This window comes from Lynx rufus, unplaced genomic scaffold (genome assembly GCF_022079265.1).
Source record: "Lynx rufus isolate CCGP_SWC_20201006 ecotype Redwood Valley unplaced genomic scaffold, mLynRuf1.p SCAF_13, whole genome shotgun sequence".
In the NCBI taxonomy this organism is placed as follows: domain Eukaryota; kingdom Metazoa; phylum Chordata; class Mammalia; order Carnivora; family Felidae; genus Lynx; species Lynx rufus.
In genome coordinates this window covers 18,331,759-18,350,667 of record NW_025814827.1, presented here as the reverse complement: position 1 = coordinate 18,350,667, position 18,909 = coordinate 18,331,759, and the positions used below count along the sequence as shown (strand labels likewise).

General features: G+C 44.1%; 1 protein-coding gene across 1 annotated transcript in view; it reads left to right on the top strand.

Annotated features, from left to right (window-relative positions):
* MYZAP (myocardial zonula adherens protein) overlaps positions 1-18,909 on the top strand; it is a 90,637-nt gene that overhangs the window by 16,449 nt on the left and 55,279 nt on the right. Inside the window, exons 3-6 of the mRNA XM_047075059.1 lie at positions 6,438-6,593; positions 10,539-10,631; positions 14,434-14,547; positions 18,369-18,521. Of these exons, the coding sequence (XP_046931015.1) occupies positions 6,438-6,593; positions 10,539-10,631; positions 14,434-14,547; positions 18,369-18,521 (516 nt within the window). The remainder of the gene's footprint in view (positions 1-6,437; positions 6,594-10,538; positions 10,632-14,433; positions 14,548-18,368; positions 18,522-18,909) is intronic.

Genomic DNA, 18,909 nt, shown 5'->3' with positions numbered 1-18,909 from the left:
TTTCATACCCCTGTGTAATGTTTCAAAGGAGGAAACCCTTGCCATTCAGTTTTATTGTCCCCTTTCCCTTAAAAGCCCTGGATGAGTAAGCATGCTGAGTCCTCGTCCTTGTCCTTGGTGTGACTGTTTATACAACATCATGGGCTGTTGCCAGGGGAGGGAGTGTCCTGCCAGGATTCAGATCGAGGTCAGGGCTATGCTGGGGGTGTGCAGGACTCCACGTGCCTCTCAGAGAGAGCAGCCCCATGAGGATGGGCAGAGGCCTGGGTTCTAGTGCTGGTTCCTTCACTATGGTGGCCTTCCAGGCGAGTCATCTCTGGGCCTTAGTTTTCTCTTCCAGCAAATGTAAATATTAGCCTGGAGTCACTGTTTTTCCAAATTTCTCTAGCTGTGGAACTCCTTATTCAACTGAATACATATGAGAAGTCCATCGGTAAAAGAAGAAAAGTGTAGTGGCTGTGATTTCAAGTAAGGCCAGGGCTGTGCCGGCTGCTGCAGCAGTATCCCAGGCCCGAGCCTTCTCAGACACCACAGAAGGGTGGGGTATCATTTCTAGACCCACTGGACCACACATCTCTTCTCTTTTCTATTTTCCTGACCTCCTGAGACTGTGATTGTCTCCCCATGCAGAGAAACAAGGCCAGTCAAGGGGTGAACATTCCTCTGTCACAGCAAGTCTGATGGCTGGGATGAAAACAGCAAAAAGGCCCAATAAGAGGGAAGCAGACAGACAGAAGCATCCAGACAAACACGTAGACTTTAGCAAGATCCTAGATACTCAGAAATATAAAGACATGACACCGCCACTAATGCTAGAATCTTTCAGAATCTACTGGTATGGCCCATGGCATACACTGGGTTTTGTGTATATTATTCTGTGTATTTCTGGAACCAGCCTCTGAAGTGGGTGGTATTATCCCCCCTGTACTGTTCAGGACCCTGAAAGTCAGTGCAGTAAATAACTAGCACAGAGCCATGCAGCTAGTACACGGTGGATTTGCAGTTCTCACTTGGGTCTGTGCCATGGCCATGTTGCCATGGGAATGTCAACTTGCACACTTTCTCCTATCAGGAAAAGTCTGTCTAGGATATTTATATTTTATCAGTCAAGGTTATCTAAGGTGTGTACTCTACAACTGAGTTCTAGCAAAAGAGTTCCTGATTTTCTTCTCCAGATACTCTTTTCATTTTCCCTGGAGTTGTTGGGCCTAAGCAGCTGTTGTCTGCCTAGAAGCTAGAAGACAATATCTGTAAGAAGTTACCTCCTATCAGGATACTATTATTAGAACTACAGTCTCTTGGGGATTTCTGCTTGGCTAGAAGATTTTCTTTTCCTTCTCATCGTAAAGCATTCAAAACTATTGGTCTGTGTCCAAGCATGACATGATGATTTTATATAAAATGGTCTCTTCAGTCTGAGATTCACAGAAATGACAAGTACCTTAATAAGCCAGAGATCTCCATTTCCTTGAGGAGACTGGTCTCTCCCTCCTCTCCCTGCTTCTCTCCCAGGCTGTGGGAAGGCTCTCCGGCTCAGCTATGTTGTTGGTTCTTGTTCCAAGGAGACAAAACGGTGTCACAAGTGAGTAATGATTAGGGACTAGTAATTTTCTAGGATGGGCACACAGGTCAGACAGGCCCCAGCACGTTCCTAAAGTGCTGTCCTCTGCCTGCAAGATGAGTGGGATGCCCCTGGCTCATTGCTCAGCAGTCCCTGCATCAGCTGCTGCCCTCTGGCTGGAAGGAGAGGTTCAAAGCAAGAAGGTTTGGAAATAACTCAGCTTCTAGTTGGCATGTCATTTACTTCATGTAATGGTCCATCCTAAGTCATTCGGGCTGACTGGACATGTGACCACTGCCCGTCCTGGTCTCTGGGGCTGGGTTACCACCATTGGTTTGGATTTATGTTAAGCTGTGTGTCTGCTGTTACTTCTTCCCTGAGACCCTTTCTTCACCAAAGGATTTTCTTCCTTGGTGAAGATCAGTGTTTCCGATGACCAGATACTCCAAATCTTCTGGCATAGACCCAATTGCAAACATTCTGTCTTCCTTCCTTCCTTCAAACGTATTTATTGAGCATCTCTTTATGCCGAGTATTGGGGATACTACAGTGAACACGGCAGATTCAGTCTCTGCATTGTGGAGCTCATGTCATGTAAGATCAAATATTCTGATTTCCGGTTTGGGAAATACGGTTGCCTGTTACCTCTCTGACCCTTGTTCTCCAGCAGCAATAAAGCCCTTGCAGCAGGAATTTAGGTGGGGAGTAACTTTTCTGTAGTCTCTCCGTCTTTCTAAGGCACTTTCCACAGGCATGAGCATGTAAGTAAGTTGTCAGCTCTGAGTACATCCCAGGGAACAGTTTAACTGAGAGATTCTCTATCTGTTTCACCAATTATGCCTGCTGTTAATTATGCTGCATTTCACGTAGGGGTTATGGGATGCATTTCAGTTGGCTGTTACCTTTTCCCTTCTTTGGCACGGACTTTGTTTTCATTTCATGTATTTCTTAGGGCTTTGGTTTTCAAGGCAATTTTGCCTACTACTGTTTCATACCCAGGAGGCTTTTATTAGGCCTAGGACATTTTTAAGAATTTGATATTTTAATATCAACCAAGCAGCCTTATAAAGAAGTTAAAAAAATTTAATTACAGAGACTTTCAAACATCTACAAAAGGAAACTGAATCATGTGATAAATCACTGACCCTCCACCCAGCCCTGAAGCCCTCGACCCATGCTCAGTCCTTCTCTGTCTGTACTCCTGTCTGCTTCCTTCACCCTCTATCCCAGATATCATAAATATTTAAGCATGTTTCTCTAAAAGATAAAGGCTATCTCTTAATATAATCACAATGCTCTTATCATGCCTAAAAAAACTAATATTTATCTTATAGGGAGATATTTTAAAGGACCTGGGAGGAGAAAAATTCAGCCACGGTCACAGTGCCAAACATGCCAGCTCTTTTCATTTCTTTTCTCTTCTCTTCTCTTCTCTTCTCTTCTCTTCTCTTCTCTTCTCTTCTTTCTTTTCCTTTCCTTTCCTTTCCTTTCCTTTCCTTTCCTTTCCTTTCCTTTCCTTTCCTTTTTTCTCTTCTCTTCTCTTCTCTTCTCTTCTCTTCTCTTCTCTTCTCTTCTCTTTTTTCCTGTGTTCTCCAATTTTTCACCAAGAGCTTACTTAAATTTCATCACAATGATAGCAGTCTCGGGCTCCTTTGCAACTCCTAGAGATTTTATGATGGGGGCAAACCGCAGCTCCCTGTCCCTCCCTCTAAGAAGATCAGAGGGTGTTCCCTTCAGCTGGACTGTATTTGTGTATACTGGGAAATTCCCCAGAACCTCTTCCAACTTCTAAAACTCCCTCTTTATTCAGCAAATATTTATTGAGAAACTCATCGAGTGTCTGTCACTGTGAGATGTCAGGGATTATGATGGAAAAGAAGACAAAGGAGGCCCAGTGGATTGGGGAGCAGGCCTTACATAGATGACGATACTAATAATCACTCCACTGTGGTTGTGGTGAGGGTGTAGAGGCCTAACCAGTCTGAAGAGGCCTTGAAGGAGAGACATTTCAGCCCACCAGTGGGCACCGCGTGCAGAGGGAATAGCCCGCATAATGCCCTGTGGTGAGAAGGAGAGGTTTGCTGATAAAGGAACAGAAAGGAGGCAGTGAGGGCAGAGGGGAAGACGGATCCCAGGAGGGGAAGACGGATCCCAGGAGGCTGGACAAGGGCCTCCCCATCCTGAGCCTACCTCTTCCCAGTAGCCCGACCGGACTGGGAGCCATGGTGTTGGCTTCTCTGCCCCTGAGGTTTGGGCTGCCGCATGGAGACATGACTTTCAATTTCACTCTTGACTCTTAGCTATTTTGAAGGCTTTGTGGTCAAGGGAAGAGCTTAGATTTGGGAAGATGTACTCAGGCACTTGGATGTTGCACTTTGGAAGAACTAATATTTACATGGTAGGGTTATTGTGAGGATTAAAGAAAATACTGTATAATAAAGCAGACAACAAATATTTATCCCCTGTGCTCTCTTGGCAAACATCTCTTCCCTGTCCCCGTCACAGTACAGTTTCTGCTTACACTGCCTCAGGAACCCTCTCCTCGGGGAATGGCCCATCCTCATGGCCCTTCTCTGGGCTCTTATTTAGTCCCTGACTTTGTAATATTCTTTTAGGTTTAGTTTTTTGAAAGTTGAAATGAAAGCTGTCCATTCAAAAATAATCCCCCCCCTCTTTCTTTGGCTAAGAGGCATAAAGGAAAAAATGAAATCCTGTTTTAACTGAAGACACTGGTATTAAAAGTCTGGGTTCCATCCTTTCCAGTGTTTTATACACACAAACAGACATTTAAAAGAAAAAAAAAAAAACAAGAATAGGGAAATGACTGGTTCTCACTTAACAGATCTTCGCTGTCTTTTCACGTGGGTAACCGTTAGGTCCATGAATTTCATAGACCTTGTTGTGTTGTCCGTGACATTTTGTGTGTTTTCTTCTGTAGGCGGTAGTCCTCGTGTCCCGGCAGGGCAGGGAGGCAGAGTGGTCTGCGTGCGGCCACCTGAGCCTTTTCCTGAAAGCCGGTCCATATGGGAAAGGCTTTGCTCTGCAGAAATGCATTTCTGCTTCTGTCAGCCTCAGCTTGTTTTTCAGGAAGTGGGTGGGGTCTGACTGAAAGAGTTTGCTTTTGTTTCCTGGTACATAGAGAGTTTCATTAGAGCTTTTCCTCTTCCTAATTTTATGTCTGGGAAACCAGAGGCCTGGACTCGCAGCTCATCATTCCACCAAGAGCCATCTGACAACGTCTTCATCTAAATTTATGTACACATTTCAGGAGTTGCATTAGTGCCTGTGGGGCCCAAGCACGAAGGCCTCAAGTGGAATCATTTTCTGGAAGTAAATGCAGAGCATCATAATTCCTTATGTCTTTCCATGTATGGAAGGGTGGAAGCAATGGGAGTTTTGTTTTTTAGTTTTTTTTAAAAAAGCTCCCATCACAGAGAAACAATACAAAAGGGTATAAAGACAGATTTGAAAGTCACCCCGATGCCCAGTATCCCTGCTCACCCCACTGTCCCCTCCTTAGAGGTCATTACTGTTAATAATTTGCCATGTATCTTTCTAGACTTTTCTTTGACAAAGTTTAAAGAAATGGACTTACAAGATTTTCATTCTGCCACAAATGAATGATTTTAAAATGCAAATGACAGTTTTGCCTGCCAAAAAATATGGTGTGAGTTGCATGGAAGGAATTTTTGCAAAAGTGGCTTAAAACTCAGTGGGAGGGCAGAGTCGCTCTTAGGGAATTCAGGCTTCTGCATGGTGATTGCCAAAGTACAGGGGTTAGCCCAAGGGGATATAGGACGTAGGCCGGTTTGTCTGTGAAGTCTCAGTCCCTGGTTTTTTCTCGCCCTTCTATGCTGTGGAGGCTCTGACTCTATCCCCCTGCATCTAACAGAGTCTGCAGTATGGGGAAGTATACTTTGTGTCGCACAGAATTGGTCTTGAATCTAGATGTGTGACTATCAGCAAGTTATTTAACCTCTCTGAGCTTTGTTTTTCTCATCTGTAAAGTGGAGAGGACAATTGCCACGTCATAGGGTGGTTGTCTTCACAACTTAGGTGTACTAAGGGACACACCCAACCTATAGTAAAGGCTGAACAGATCTTAAGTTCCCTTTCTCCCACTTCTTGAGCCTTCATAGTCTACACGGGTGTTAGGACTTGGCCATGTTACGCCTTCCGAGAGTATTTGCATTTCAACCCTGAGCAAAGCTTCAGGTGAAGGAAGTAAGGCACAGGAAGATGGTTTTGGAGTGAAGTCATGCTGCCTCTGCCTGGCTTTTCAGAAATATTTCATGAATGGTCACAGCAGGTTGTGTACTCACCCCCACCTCCTTTTCTCAGAGTGGGCTCCAGAGTCAGTCCTGACCTCAGGGGATAATGTGGCTGCCAGGGGGCAGCTCACATTTTTCTCCTGCTATCTCAGCCTCCTGTATTGCAAGTGATGTGTTTCGTGATGAGGTTGAGGGCACACGGAGGAACTGAGATCAGGGGAAAAGCAGCATTACCAGCTTACTAGGAATGTGAGAATGCAGGCACTTGATGTTGTCATGATGGACAACACAGGTCTGTCTGGCACCTTTGTAAGCATGAGAAAGGTGCCCTGCTCCGGGGCGAGGTGCCCACTCTTGGGTGGGTGGTTAGGGTTTCTGTAGAAATTTGAGAAACGTACCCTTCCTCTACAGTAAAAGGCTGGCTCCGCCCATGCTGGGTGCCAGTGGGAGAACAGCGAGCAGGCAGGGTTTCCCCTGTTTCTCTTTGCCCCTGGGCTCCTCTGTGCCAGCACAGCCCGCACAGCCATATATGGTGCACCCATTATCACAGCTGTTTCCACGAGGCCTAAATGACCATTACCCTTTTCTCCTTTCCACCTTCTTAGCGTCCTGACTTAAGCAATGGAGAACCGACCAGGAAACTTCCCCAGGGTGTTGTCTACGGTGTGGTGCGGAGATCAGATCCCAACGAACAGAAAGAAATGGTGGTGTATGGGTGGTCCACCAATCAGCTGAAAGAAGAGATGAACTACATCAAAGACGTGAGTCATTTAAGGACTTTTGTTTGTTTATCCTCTTTTTGTAGCATGTGAGAAGGTGGAGTCAGAAGCATCGATGTGAATGTAATAAGACATTTTGGAAGAATTCCTAGCGTCGCCTTTTTGGGTGGAAATATTTCTACATACCTTTATGGTAATGTTAAAAATACGGATGTAATTCTGCCCTGAGGTACAGAGTGAACTTCTGGATGTTACTAAGCAGGGGTACTCAGGAGACCAAATGACTCCTTTCCATGAATGATACAGAGGCTTTTAAGCAATTTTGCTTATTACATTGGATATTCTACTCTTAATATATAAGTTTGGAAAACTATAAATTCGTTTGCTTTTCACCATAAGTAACGGAAAAGCCGACAAAGGAAATTTGTGTCATGTGGGGCTAAGTTCAGGGGTGGGTGGGCTCCAGGCAGGGCACGTCCAGTCTCCAGTCCTACTTCTCTGGGTTTCGCTTGGTTCTTTCCTCCTTCATCCTCAGGCTCATGGCATCATCTGAGCATGTGATGGTGTCTGGAGGAAGAGAAGAGGCCGCTTATCTCTGGTTTCTTTTTAGAGGCCCTCTTTTAGGCTTCTCCTCATGTCTCATTGGCCAGGACTGGGTCACATGCCCATTCCCAAATCTATCGCTGGATGGATCCCCTGCCGAGGAGAATGAGATTGATGATGGCTGGCTCAGACCAATTAATTATGTTCAAACAGATGCTGAGAAGTCAACCACACTAGACACAGTCCGTCCTAGGCCAATCAATGCCATTTCTTTGTGTTTAATATTCCATTTCTTCTTAATTACACACTCTTTGAAGAAAGAATGGGAAATACAAAAATGTATGAATCCATACATTTTTTATTATGAATCCATAATTCTGACATTTAACCAGAACAGTTGTTAAGGAGCATTTCCTTCTAAATTTTTTATTTCTTTTTGTCTTCATCCATCCATCTATCCATCTATCCATCCCTCCATCCATCCATCTATCCATCTATCTATCTCCATTACTTTTTGGTTATTTTGGCCTCTCAGTGCCCTTGTTTTCCAAATCAGTGTGATTAAATAGAGAGCACATGAGTTACTTTCATGCTCATGGGCCCTGAACACCAACCTGTGGCCTAGAAAGTGCTCTTGAGAAACAGAGCCAGGTGGGGCAGTGGCCTACCCCAGAGGTACCACGTCTGTTTTTGGCCCAGCCAAGGTTTTGTTCTCTCTGGGGTTCAGTTTTCTCCTGTGTAGATTGCAGAGTTTGGGAAGGGGCCCCCAAAGTCAAAACTGCCAGCTTTGTGGGGCACCTGGGTGGCCCAGTCGGTTAAGCATCCGACTTCGGCTCAGCTCATGATTTCGCAGTTTGAGTTCGAGCCCCGCGTTGGGCTTTGTGCTGACAGCTCAGAGCCTGGAGCCTGCTTCAGATTCTGTGTTTTCCTCTCTTTCTGCCCCTCCCCCACTCGTGCTCTGTCTCTCTCTCTCTCTCTCAAAAATAAACATTAAAAAATTTTTTTAAAACCTGCACACCCCATTTTATTTGGTGCGTTTGCAGGCAAGATACAAAGTCATGTTGTCAACTTTTATATGGATTTTTTTTTTTAATTTTTTTTTTCAACGTTTATTTATTTTTGGGACAGAGAGAGACAGAGCATGAACGGGGGAGGGGCAGAGAGAGAGGGAGACACAGAATCAGAAACAGGCTCTGAGCCATCAGCCCAGAGCCCGACGCGGGGCTCGAACTCACGGAGTGCGAGATCGTGACCTGGCTGAAGTCGGACGCTTAACCGACTGCGCCACCCAGGCGCCCCTATATGGATTTTTTAAAAGAACATCTCTGATCAAATATTAAAAATAACTGTTGGACACCTTCTTTCATGTCTTGAAAGATTTGGGTATTTGTATAATTAAAAGGAATAAAACATAATCTTGTCTTGATTAAAAGTAGTATAATAAATGCTTAATAGAGAAAATAAAAGCGAAACAAGCTATACACATACACAAATGCATAGGACATGTGTTATCTCAAATCCCTAGTCATCCTATCCCCGAATACAATTTGTAATCATTCAGAATATATCATTCCTGATTTTCATATATAAGAGCAACTTGAACATTCCTAGTCTCCAGTATTTTTCTCACAGAAATACTTAGTCCCTCCTTACTTAAAGTCCTCAGATAACATGGCAGTGCTTCAGACGTAAGCCTTTTAAACAAGGCTGAGACTTGCCATTTGCCCAAGACAAAAACAGCAGGTGGAGGCTGGTTGTGAACCAGGGGTGACATGTGCCTAGGTCACAGGAGTGGTTCTGACCTGAATTGCCAGCCTCCATTAAAAAATTAATTTCCAGGTTCCACCTCCTATAGTTGGCTTCAGATCCATTTCGCGCTGGCTCATCCCTAAGCATGTTTATGGGGTTGTTTGTTCTTTCTTGCCATGAGTGACTCTGGCCCAGTTAGCTTCCTGCAGTATTTGCCACCCAGCTCCCCCAGTCCCCACTGGTGAGCAGTACCAGAGCCAACTCAGGGCCACGGTAAAAGCCATTCTGTCTACCCAGAGTGAAGAGTTGTGCTTTTGGTCTCATTTTTCTAAAATGTTTGTAGATGACAGGAAGAAAGTAGACTCTTATCAGAATTCATCTAGTGAAGGCTTGGCCTCTTGCCTTGCACCCCCCTCTCCTGCACCCTCTGCTGAAATATTTACCAATATGCAGTCACCCTGAATAAACATGCAGTCTGATTTAAAGCCATGTGCTAGCTGTGCAAATGCAGCTTCAAGGTGAAGTCTCCCCATGCTGTCCCCAGCACACTGGTTATTCCAACCAACTGTTGCCTTTGAGCCCTTCTGGCATTGGAAGTTCTGGAGCCTCCATATAGAGGGCTCCCTTGAGACCTCTTTCCCTTTTTTTTTTTTTTAATTAAAAAAAATTTTTTTTAATTTATTTTAGAGAGAGTGAGAGCAGAGGAGAGAGGCGGAGAGGGAGAGAGGGAAAGAGAGAGAGAGAGAATCTTAAGCAGGCTCCACACTCATCATAGAGCCTGATGCAGGGCTCAATGGCAGGATCATGACCTGAGCTGAAACCAAAAGGTGGACACTTCACCAACTGAGCCGCACAGATGCCGTGAGGCTTCTTTTCTGTTGGATGATTCCTGAGTTCTCCATCAATCAGAGGGGTAGCAGAAGAAGGGAGGAGACAGGGACAAGATTTTTTCCTTTTATTTACAAAATTTGTAAGGCTCTCCTTACCACTCCAGAAGTGCTACTATAGAAAAAACTTAAACAGTGATTATGTAAACAGATGTTAGGGGTCACCCTGACTTTTGTTCTATTTTATGCCTTATTGTGATTATTGAAGAACTGATGTTCAAATTTATGGGCTTTCTAGGCTCCTAATTCCCTCCTGTACATCCCAGGTATTTAATTGCTCTTTGTTGGTCAGAGTGGAGATAGAGAAAATTAGAAGTTGCTTTTTGCTTTTTGGATTTTTGATTCCTCTTAGCTGCCTGTTTATAGAGTCAACTTGTTAAAATTTTTGTACTTACAAAAATGTGCAATAGAAAGAAGGGTAAATAAAGAAAAAAAAAAAAAGAAAAAGAGGTAAATCTTACCTGAATGTGGTTTAATAGGTGATAGGTGAATTTCAACAAACCATTTTTTCTTCAGAGCTTATTATTTAGTAATTAATCTTTATTAATAATTATATACAATCATAGTACATATTTATTATCATTGTTATTATTTGGACAGTACCACTGGCTCTTAACTAGATGTCAGGATGATTTTTCTCCCTTAATCTCCCCAGTGTCATGTACTTAAAATTGTGTGTGTGTTTTTTTTGTGTGTGTGGGCCCGTCTTCCCATTAGGGTTTCTTAAAACTCTTAAATTAGGGTTTTGGCAGTCTTAATGTAAAAGTGTTATAACTTGATCTTTAACCAGCATCTTTGTGGGCTGCAGGTGAGAGCCACTTTGGAAAAAGTAAGGAAGCGAATGTATGGAGACTATGATGAAATGAGACAGAAGATTCGACAGCTCACCCAGGAACTGTCAGTAAGTCAATGTCCCAGTGACTTGGAAATATGGAAGGATGGTAGGTCTTAGAACTCCCTCCCAGTGGCTGGTACCTGAACATATCTGAGTTTAAATGATGTTCTTTGTGAATGGCATCCTATTTTAAGTGAACTGAGATTTTATCACAGAATTAAGCTTATTATTTTGAGGAATATTTTTTGTGGCAAGGATAATCTTTGCCTTCAAAGCATTCCCTGTAGAGTCAGGAACAAGACAAGGAAGCCAGCTATCATCGTTACTATTTAACATTGTACCTAAGAACTAGCCAATGGAACTAAACAAGAGAAATAAATTTAGTGGTATAAAAACTGGGAGGGTAGATGTAGGGCTGTCACTGTTTACAAACTATATGATCATATACCCAGAAAGCTCAAGTGAACCAACGAAAAAAACACTACTATAAAAAATAATTTTGTAAGGTAGCAGGATAAAAAAATTAATAGATACAAAAAAATGGACTTAATCCTACAAAAAACAACCAGTTAGAAGTAATAAGAGCAACAGAAAACCACCAGATACCTAGGAGTAAACTCTAACAAGAGGAAAGACATACCACGTGCTAAGACGGGAAACACCAACATCAGTCAGTATTGTTCAGGTTAATATACAAATGTAATGTAACCCAATAAAAATACGAACAGATTTTTATTTTATGTTGTGTCTTTACAGCTGGACTAGGTGATTCCAAAGTATACAGAAAATAAATATGAACAGTTGAAATTCTGGGGGGAAAAAATACAGCGAGGGAGACTAGCTCTATTAATATTACAAGAAACTGAGAGACCGTCAGAGATTAGAAGAGTATCACATTGGCACATAAATAAATAAGCATCCATGAAAAAGCCCAGAAATTTACCCCAATATATTATAAACGCAGCATCTCAAATAAAGGGAGGAAAATGGACCAGTCAGCATATGCTGTTGGGACAGACTTACATTTACATAAATTCCAAAGAGATCAAAGATTTAAATATTGAAGGTAAAACTTAAAAGTGCCAGAAGAAAATATATTTGAATTCTCTTATACTCTAAGGGTGAAAAAGGCTTTTTATTACTCTGACATGAAATCTCAGGACCATAAAAGAAATGTTTGGTAATTTCGACTACGCTGACATGAAAGACGTGTGCTGGCAGGGCCACTAGTCAAAATCCAAGGACAAACCTAGGAAAAGTGATTTGCCCTTCATCTCCTAGATAACAGGCTAAGTTTCTGAGTATTCAAAAAAGTGCCCAGGCATCAAGAAGAAAAGGCCACAAGCCATAAAAATAGGCAAAATATTTGTTACAAGTAACCTACAGCAAGATGAAGGTGAAGACTTCTTCAGTGTCTGACAGGATGCTCAACCCCACTCCCAATAAGAGGGATGCAGACGCAAACCAGCCTGAGATGGAACTTTTACCTATGAGATCAGCACACCTGCAGGAACAGGACAAGACATTGTTAGCAGTGCTGTGGAGAAACAGGTGGCTGGATAGGATGTCATTGTGTAGTACTCCCAGGGACAGCAAAATGGCCGTATCTGCCACATCCTATATCCTGTGACTCAGCAATTCCGTTCTTAAGAACATACTCTATAAACTCTCACGTTGTGAAATGACCTATGTGTGAAAGTAGTTATCACAGCACTGTTTGTAACAGTAATGAGATTGGAAACCTAAACATCCATGAAGAAGGGGAAAGTAAAATAAATTGTGACCCTACAGTAGAATATGCAGAATTTAAAAAGAAGGTGGGGAGGAGGTGGGGAGGGGAGAGGAGAGAATAAAAAGAACAAGTAAGCTCTTCAAAAACAGATATGGAAAGATTTCAAAGATACAGAGTGGATGGTAAAAAAAAAAAAAAAAAAAAAGCAAGATACAAGAAAATACCTACAATGAGCCACCACCTATGTAAAACAGAAGGGGAAAATAAGTGTTTAGCTAGTTTTGCGGGTGCAAAAGTAGTTACTAGAAGGATGATCCAGAAACTTAATTTTTTTTTAATGTTTATTTTTGAGAGAGAGAGAGTGAGTGAGCACCAGCGCGAGAGGGGCAGAGAGAGAGGGAGACACAGAATCCTAAGCAAGCTCCAGGCTTTGAGCTGTCAGCACAGAGCCCAATGCGGGGCTCAAACTCACAGGGTGTCAGCCAAAGTTGGATGTTCAACCGACTGAGCCACCCAGGGACCTCTGATTCTTTTTTATTTTTTAATGTTTATTTTTGAGAGGGGGGCAGACAGAGAGGATCCAAAGTAGGCTGTGTGCTGACAGCAGAGAGCCCGATGAGGGGGCTCGAACCCCTGAACTACGAGATCATGACCTGAGCTGAAGTTAGATGCTTAACCAACTGAACCCCCGGTGCCTCTCAATAATTGTGATTCCTGATTGAAGATCAGAGTGGGCAAGGTGGTGCCTGAGTAGATGGGATGGGAGTGATAGATGTATTTGAATGTGTACCTTTTATACTTTGTAAGTGTTTGAACTGTGTGGATGTATTACAGATTTAAGAAAAAATAACATTCCTGTGGTTTAAACAAACTAATGCCTGTGAGAAAAAAAAAATTTTTATATTTGAAATTCACAGTGTTGAAGAACAAAAGCCCATGCATATATGACCTACTTTCCATAAAAATTAGTTTCTGCAGGAAGGAAGCATAGGTACAGCAGTCGTGCATTAGGGTTTAGCATATGGCTTGGCTGCGAGATGGTCTGCTTAGGTAAGACCCGCTGCCTTGATGATAGGCGTGGGGCTGTGTAAACATACCCACCTAGCCCATTCTCACTGGCTTGTGGGAGGACACTTGTGAAATTCTCACATACTTGTGGAAATTTCACTCTGCCATCCACTGACACACGTCAACATCTGTAATTAAAGCCAGGGGATGGGATTTGCAATAGATGCACAAATAGTCTCTGCCCCTGGCTTTCCATTACCATCTCCTGCACACCCTCATTTTCTTTTGTGAGAACGGTCATGGGAACGCCGTCTCTCTGCCTATAGTCTTCTCCTCCTCCAGGCCACCCCACATTCCACAGCCGGAATAAGATTCCTAAATTCCTGCTGTGTGAACACGCCCGTGAACAAGAACGTGCCACACGCTCCTGGTCCTGGTCTGCCGTGTCAACTCTGCCTCCCACTCTTGGAGCGCACCTCCTCTTCTGTCATTTCTGACTGTTTGTGGCTCCCATACACCACGCAGGGCTCTACCCTTGAGCCTGCTCGGAACCCTCACCCTCTAGTTCTGCCTCCCTGCTTCTGTATGTCCAGCCCTCCTTGAAGGTCTAGCTTGGGACTGGTGGGGTGGAACTGTCTCTGATGAAACAGTCTCAAACATGTTCAACACACACGCCCAACAAAGGTAACACAGCAACAGCCACGAAACAACTCTTAGGACTGCGTGAGCCCCGAATGTGTTCTTTCTGTGGTGAGGAGCAAGAGCAAGATGGCCCGAGAAGGTATTGGACCTGGGTTCTCATTCTAGCTGTGCCACTGCTCAGCTGTTGGGGAGCAAATCCCTTAACTCTGATTCTGTTTCCTCTGTATAAAAGGGGATGTTCCGGCTGCTGCACGATGTTGTGAGGACTAAGTGAGGCCCCACGGGTGAACGTGTAAATACTATACAAAAGAAAAGCGTTCTTGTCTGTCTTCTCTTCGGGTCATGCAGATGTTGATATTGTAATTTTAAGCTGTACTTCACACATCACTGAAATGGATGTGGCTCCTGTCAGGAGAAGGTTCCGGCCTAACCTAAGATTGTTGCTGGTATATATGGTTTTGTGTAACCACTTGACATCCTGTCCAGGTTTCACAGGCTCAGCAGGAGTATCTGGAGAATCACATCCAGACACAGTCGTCAGCCCTGGACAGCTTTAATGCCATGAACTCAGCCTTAGCATCGGACTCCATCGGCCTGCAGGTACTCATCTGCTCACTGTTGCCCTCTGCGACAGGGTGAGCACGCTGAACCACACGTGGGCCCTGTGCCTTTGTAGAAGAGTAAGCCACGGGATGTCCTCAGTTCATTATTCAGTTCCTTCAAGCATGGCCACAGTAAAGACCCTGCTAGGAAGCCAGAGAAAGAAGTTAAAGAAGGCGCTTCCAAGCTGAGACTCTAAACCTTTGAGCTGCATTTGTCTTTGCCATCATTAAAATGGGGGTTCAGATTCTGAGTTGCACACAGAGGTGTCACTTTCTCCAGGAGGTGCCCCGGTGGTCATAAGTGTCAGTGCCTTAAATAACACAGCAGCTCCTGCTCTTTGCAGCCCCAGTGTTACAGGATATTCCACCCAAGCATGGAGAAGGCAGACTTAATCAAAGACAGTCTATATTTATTCATGGCAAGTAACTCTCAGAGGCTGTTAAGCACTTTTTCCTAATTTAGAAATTCATTCTTTCTTTCTTTCTTTCTTTCTTTCTTTCTTTCTTTCTTTCTTTCTTTCTTTCTTTCTTTCTTTCTTTCTTTTTTCTTTTTTAAAGTTTATTTATTTTGAGAGAGGGAGAGGGAGCAAGCAGGGGAGGGGCAGAGAGAGAGGGAGAGAGAATCCCAAGCAGGCTCCACACTGTCAGTGAAGAGCCTAACGCAGGGCTTGAACTCACGAACTGTGAGATCATGACCTGAGCTGAAATCAAGAGTCAGAAGTTGAACTGACTGAAGCAGCCAGGTGCCCCAGAAATTATTTTCCAGTAAAAGAAATCGTGTGCCCAAGGAGTATCTTATAGCACCAGACAGGGAAGAGAAAGACTGTGCTGTTAACCCACTTCCAGAGGATTGCTCTCGTGGTTAATCTGATTTGCTAGGAGTTAACCACTCCAGTGTTACCCATTGTTACCCTTCCAACCCGAGTCCTCTATGTCCTATGCAAATTAACTTGAAACTGTTCAGAACAAAGTGTTATGTTCACCAGAAACAGCTTCCCTTGGCTTTAGCTTCCAAATATGTAAACAGTAGTTTCTGCCTCTTCTCCAAGTTTATGTGGCTTTTATCTTTTTACCCTCCTCTTAAAGGTTCCACAGCTATTTCCTATCCTTTCCGGTTCTGTATAAATAACTTATCAGATAAGCATGCACATTTTCATGTTGGGATTATCCACTTCCCTATGAACCGAATATTCCCTAACAACAAGTGTTATGGCAGTAGTACCAACCGCGAAGCGAGGCCACTGTCCAGCAGTGGGCCTGGGTAGGCATTGTGTTTGGATTTGTCTGGGAGAACATTTGCTTCTTTCTTTCTTCTTCTTCTTTTTTTTTTTTTTTTAAGTTTTTATTTATTTTGAGACAGCACAATGGGGAAGGGGCAGAAAGAAAGAAATGGAGAGAGAGAATCCCAAGCAGGCTCTAAGGAACTCAGAGCCTGATGTGGGGCTCGATCTTACGAAGTGTGAGAACCAAGAGTCAGACGCTTAACCGACCGAGCCACCCAGGCTCCCCTGGGAGGCCATTTCTGGTTGGGTCTCTGAGCCTCACCCTTTTCCTGTTCCTTCTTAGTGCATGCCAGTTTTCCCCCACCTCAGGCCAACCCCTACTCTGGCTCTAGTTTATTCAGAAGCCTTTGTTTTTCCCTTTCTCCGGCCATCAACTGGTCTTAGGCTCCCTTTCCTTCTCTCTTGGACATCTTCTCATTCCTGGCCATCCAGGAAGTGCTGTACCTCATCTGAGATCAGACCTGGTCTGCATTGATACTCCTTTTCTGGTGTTTCGTCCCTGCCATACTTCTGCTCTGCCGTCCTCACTGGTACCCCAGGCATTTACTTCAGAGGTCAGCTGTTAGCACAGGGTCATCTATAACCCAGGGACCCTGACTGGTTCCTAGTTGTGATCCAGTGTCTTGGCCCAGGGAAAACAGCAGAGCTTTATAATGAAAAGATTAAAAATTATTGTTAAAAGAAGCAGAAGGGGAAAGAGAAAATGGAGAAAAGAAAGGCATCATCTCACAGACAGGAGATCTGAAGATAGTTGTCATCTTCTTTCTGCAAGACCCTGACCTCTTCCATTGCCAGTCTTTCTGTTGTCATTTTTATTTAAAAAAAAAAATTTTTTTTTTAACGTTTATTTATTTTTGGGACAGAGAGAGACAGAGCATGAACGGGGGAGGGGCAGAGAGAGAGGGAGACACAGAATCGGAAGCAGGCACCAGGCTCCGAGCCATCAGCCCAGAGCCCTAAGTGGGGCTCGAACTCACGGACTGCGAGATCGTGACCTGAGCCGAAGTCGGATGCTTAACCGACTGAGCCACCCAGGCGCCCCTCTGTTTTCATTTTTATTGACAGAGAGACCAGACTGTTGGTTTGATATCATAGGATGTTGGAAGTGGAAGGAACTGTTGAGATGATCTCCGGTCCCTTTGTTTTATGGATACATAAACCGAGGCCAGCAGAGAAATGACTTGAACAGGGTGTCTGCCTCGTAGCAGAACCATGACTAGAGCCTTGGCCTCTTGGTCCAGATGTAGGTTCGTGAGCACCGGAGTTGTATCTGTAATGCCGGTGGGCCTTGGAGAGGGCGTGGTTGGGCCAGGTCAGGTGGTTTCTAAAGCCCCTTGCAGCTCAAATATTTTTCTGATTCTGTGCTTCCAAATGGCTTCTCTATTTTCTTTAATGCCTTTGTACCACCATCCAAAATCCTTGCTCTTGATTAAAGTCAGTTTAGGAATGGGAGGCTTTTTATCCAAATTGGAGGCTAAGGATTTGAGGAGGCTTCAGAGACTGATCATCTACAAAAAGGACAAAAGTGTTGAGACGTGTGTCCAACACCAGTCTCCGGATCTTCTGCCTGACAGTTGAACATGATTTGGGGAGGTGTTAGATAATGCCCATAACTAAGGCTCAGTGGTAAGAATTCTGGGTTATGGAAGCTGTTCTGTGTACAGACAGTTAACCAAATAGAACCCAAAGCATTAAATAGCAATTATCAGTATAATCACTCTCGATCCGGTGGGTGGCCCGGAGTAATAATCAACGGGCTTTTGACACTTGTGAGGCCCTTGTCTGAATCACCAAGCTCTGTTCTCTGTGACTCCTTCATTGCCACCCTTCTGTGCCTAAGAGGAGAAGGTGAAGCATTTGCTGGCATTACAGGAGCCTCGACCATGCGGTGGCTGTCCTGGCTGGGGGTCTGTGAGTACAGAAGTGACAGCCTCTTTAAGGGAAAAGGGGAGTATCTTCATTCTGCAAAACATGTGTTTTGTTTTATTTCGTTGTGGGAATTTGAAAGATACAGAAGACACATGGAAGGAAATAAATATCCTTCATAATCCTATGACACAGAGATAACCACTATTTGGATTTTGGTGATGTGCATCTTAGTCTTTAAAATTTTTTTTCTCTGCATAAACACATTTGAACACATGCTTATACGTTTTCCTTTTCAAAATAGGATTGTTCTGTCCACGATTTTCCAACCCATTTTTTTCCATGTGAAATGATGGGTTATGAATACTTTTCCTTGGAAAGTCTCCTTTTAATCCATTTCAGTCCATCCTAAGCAGTGGCAAGCGGTGTGGGCAGAGGTTGTGGGGTGTCATGGGGGATGCTCGCTGGCCCATTTGACTACAGAGCTGCAGACCTCTTGACCATGGTATGGGGGAACCCACAGCCCCTTAGACACCAGGGTCCCGGCTTGCAACTGTTAGGGCCTGACATCTGTCTCAATGGTTAATGGCAAAGGGATGTCCTGGTGCATGACTTGGCCATATCGTCTCACACCACCAGATCTGGTTTTGCTTTTTTTTCATCCCACTAGAAAACCCTCGTGGATGTTACTTTGGAAAATAGCAACATTAAGGACCAGATCAGAAATCTGCAGCAGACCTATGAAGCATCCATGGACAAGCTGCGGGAAAAGCAGAGGCAGTTGGAGGCAGCGCAAGTTGAAAACCAGCTGCTGAAAATGAAGGTAACGTGTAGAGGCAGAGACTTCCGCCTGACCCTTCTCTTCTTTCCTTTTTCTCTCTCTTCCTAGCCTCAACATTCCATCTCCTTTTCTCTGTTTTCTTAGTTGGCGTTTCCTTCCCTTTAGTGGCCAGCTCCACCGGGTGTGGCTTGAAGGCACCGAGGGGGTTTCTGTGTTCCCTACTGTCAGTCCAGATTGGGGTGCACCATGAATACTCCCAAGTGGGCACTCCTTCCTGGCCCCAGTGGCCTCAAGGGCTGCTGAGACAGTCACCATGGCACTGCTGTTTCATATGGAGAGGGCACTGGGGGTGCCCACAGACCTAGGACTTCAGAAGCCCCACTGTTTAGATTTGCTCTGATATCTCTAGGTTTTTCTGTCTGGTTTGATA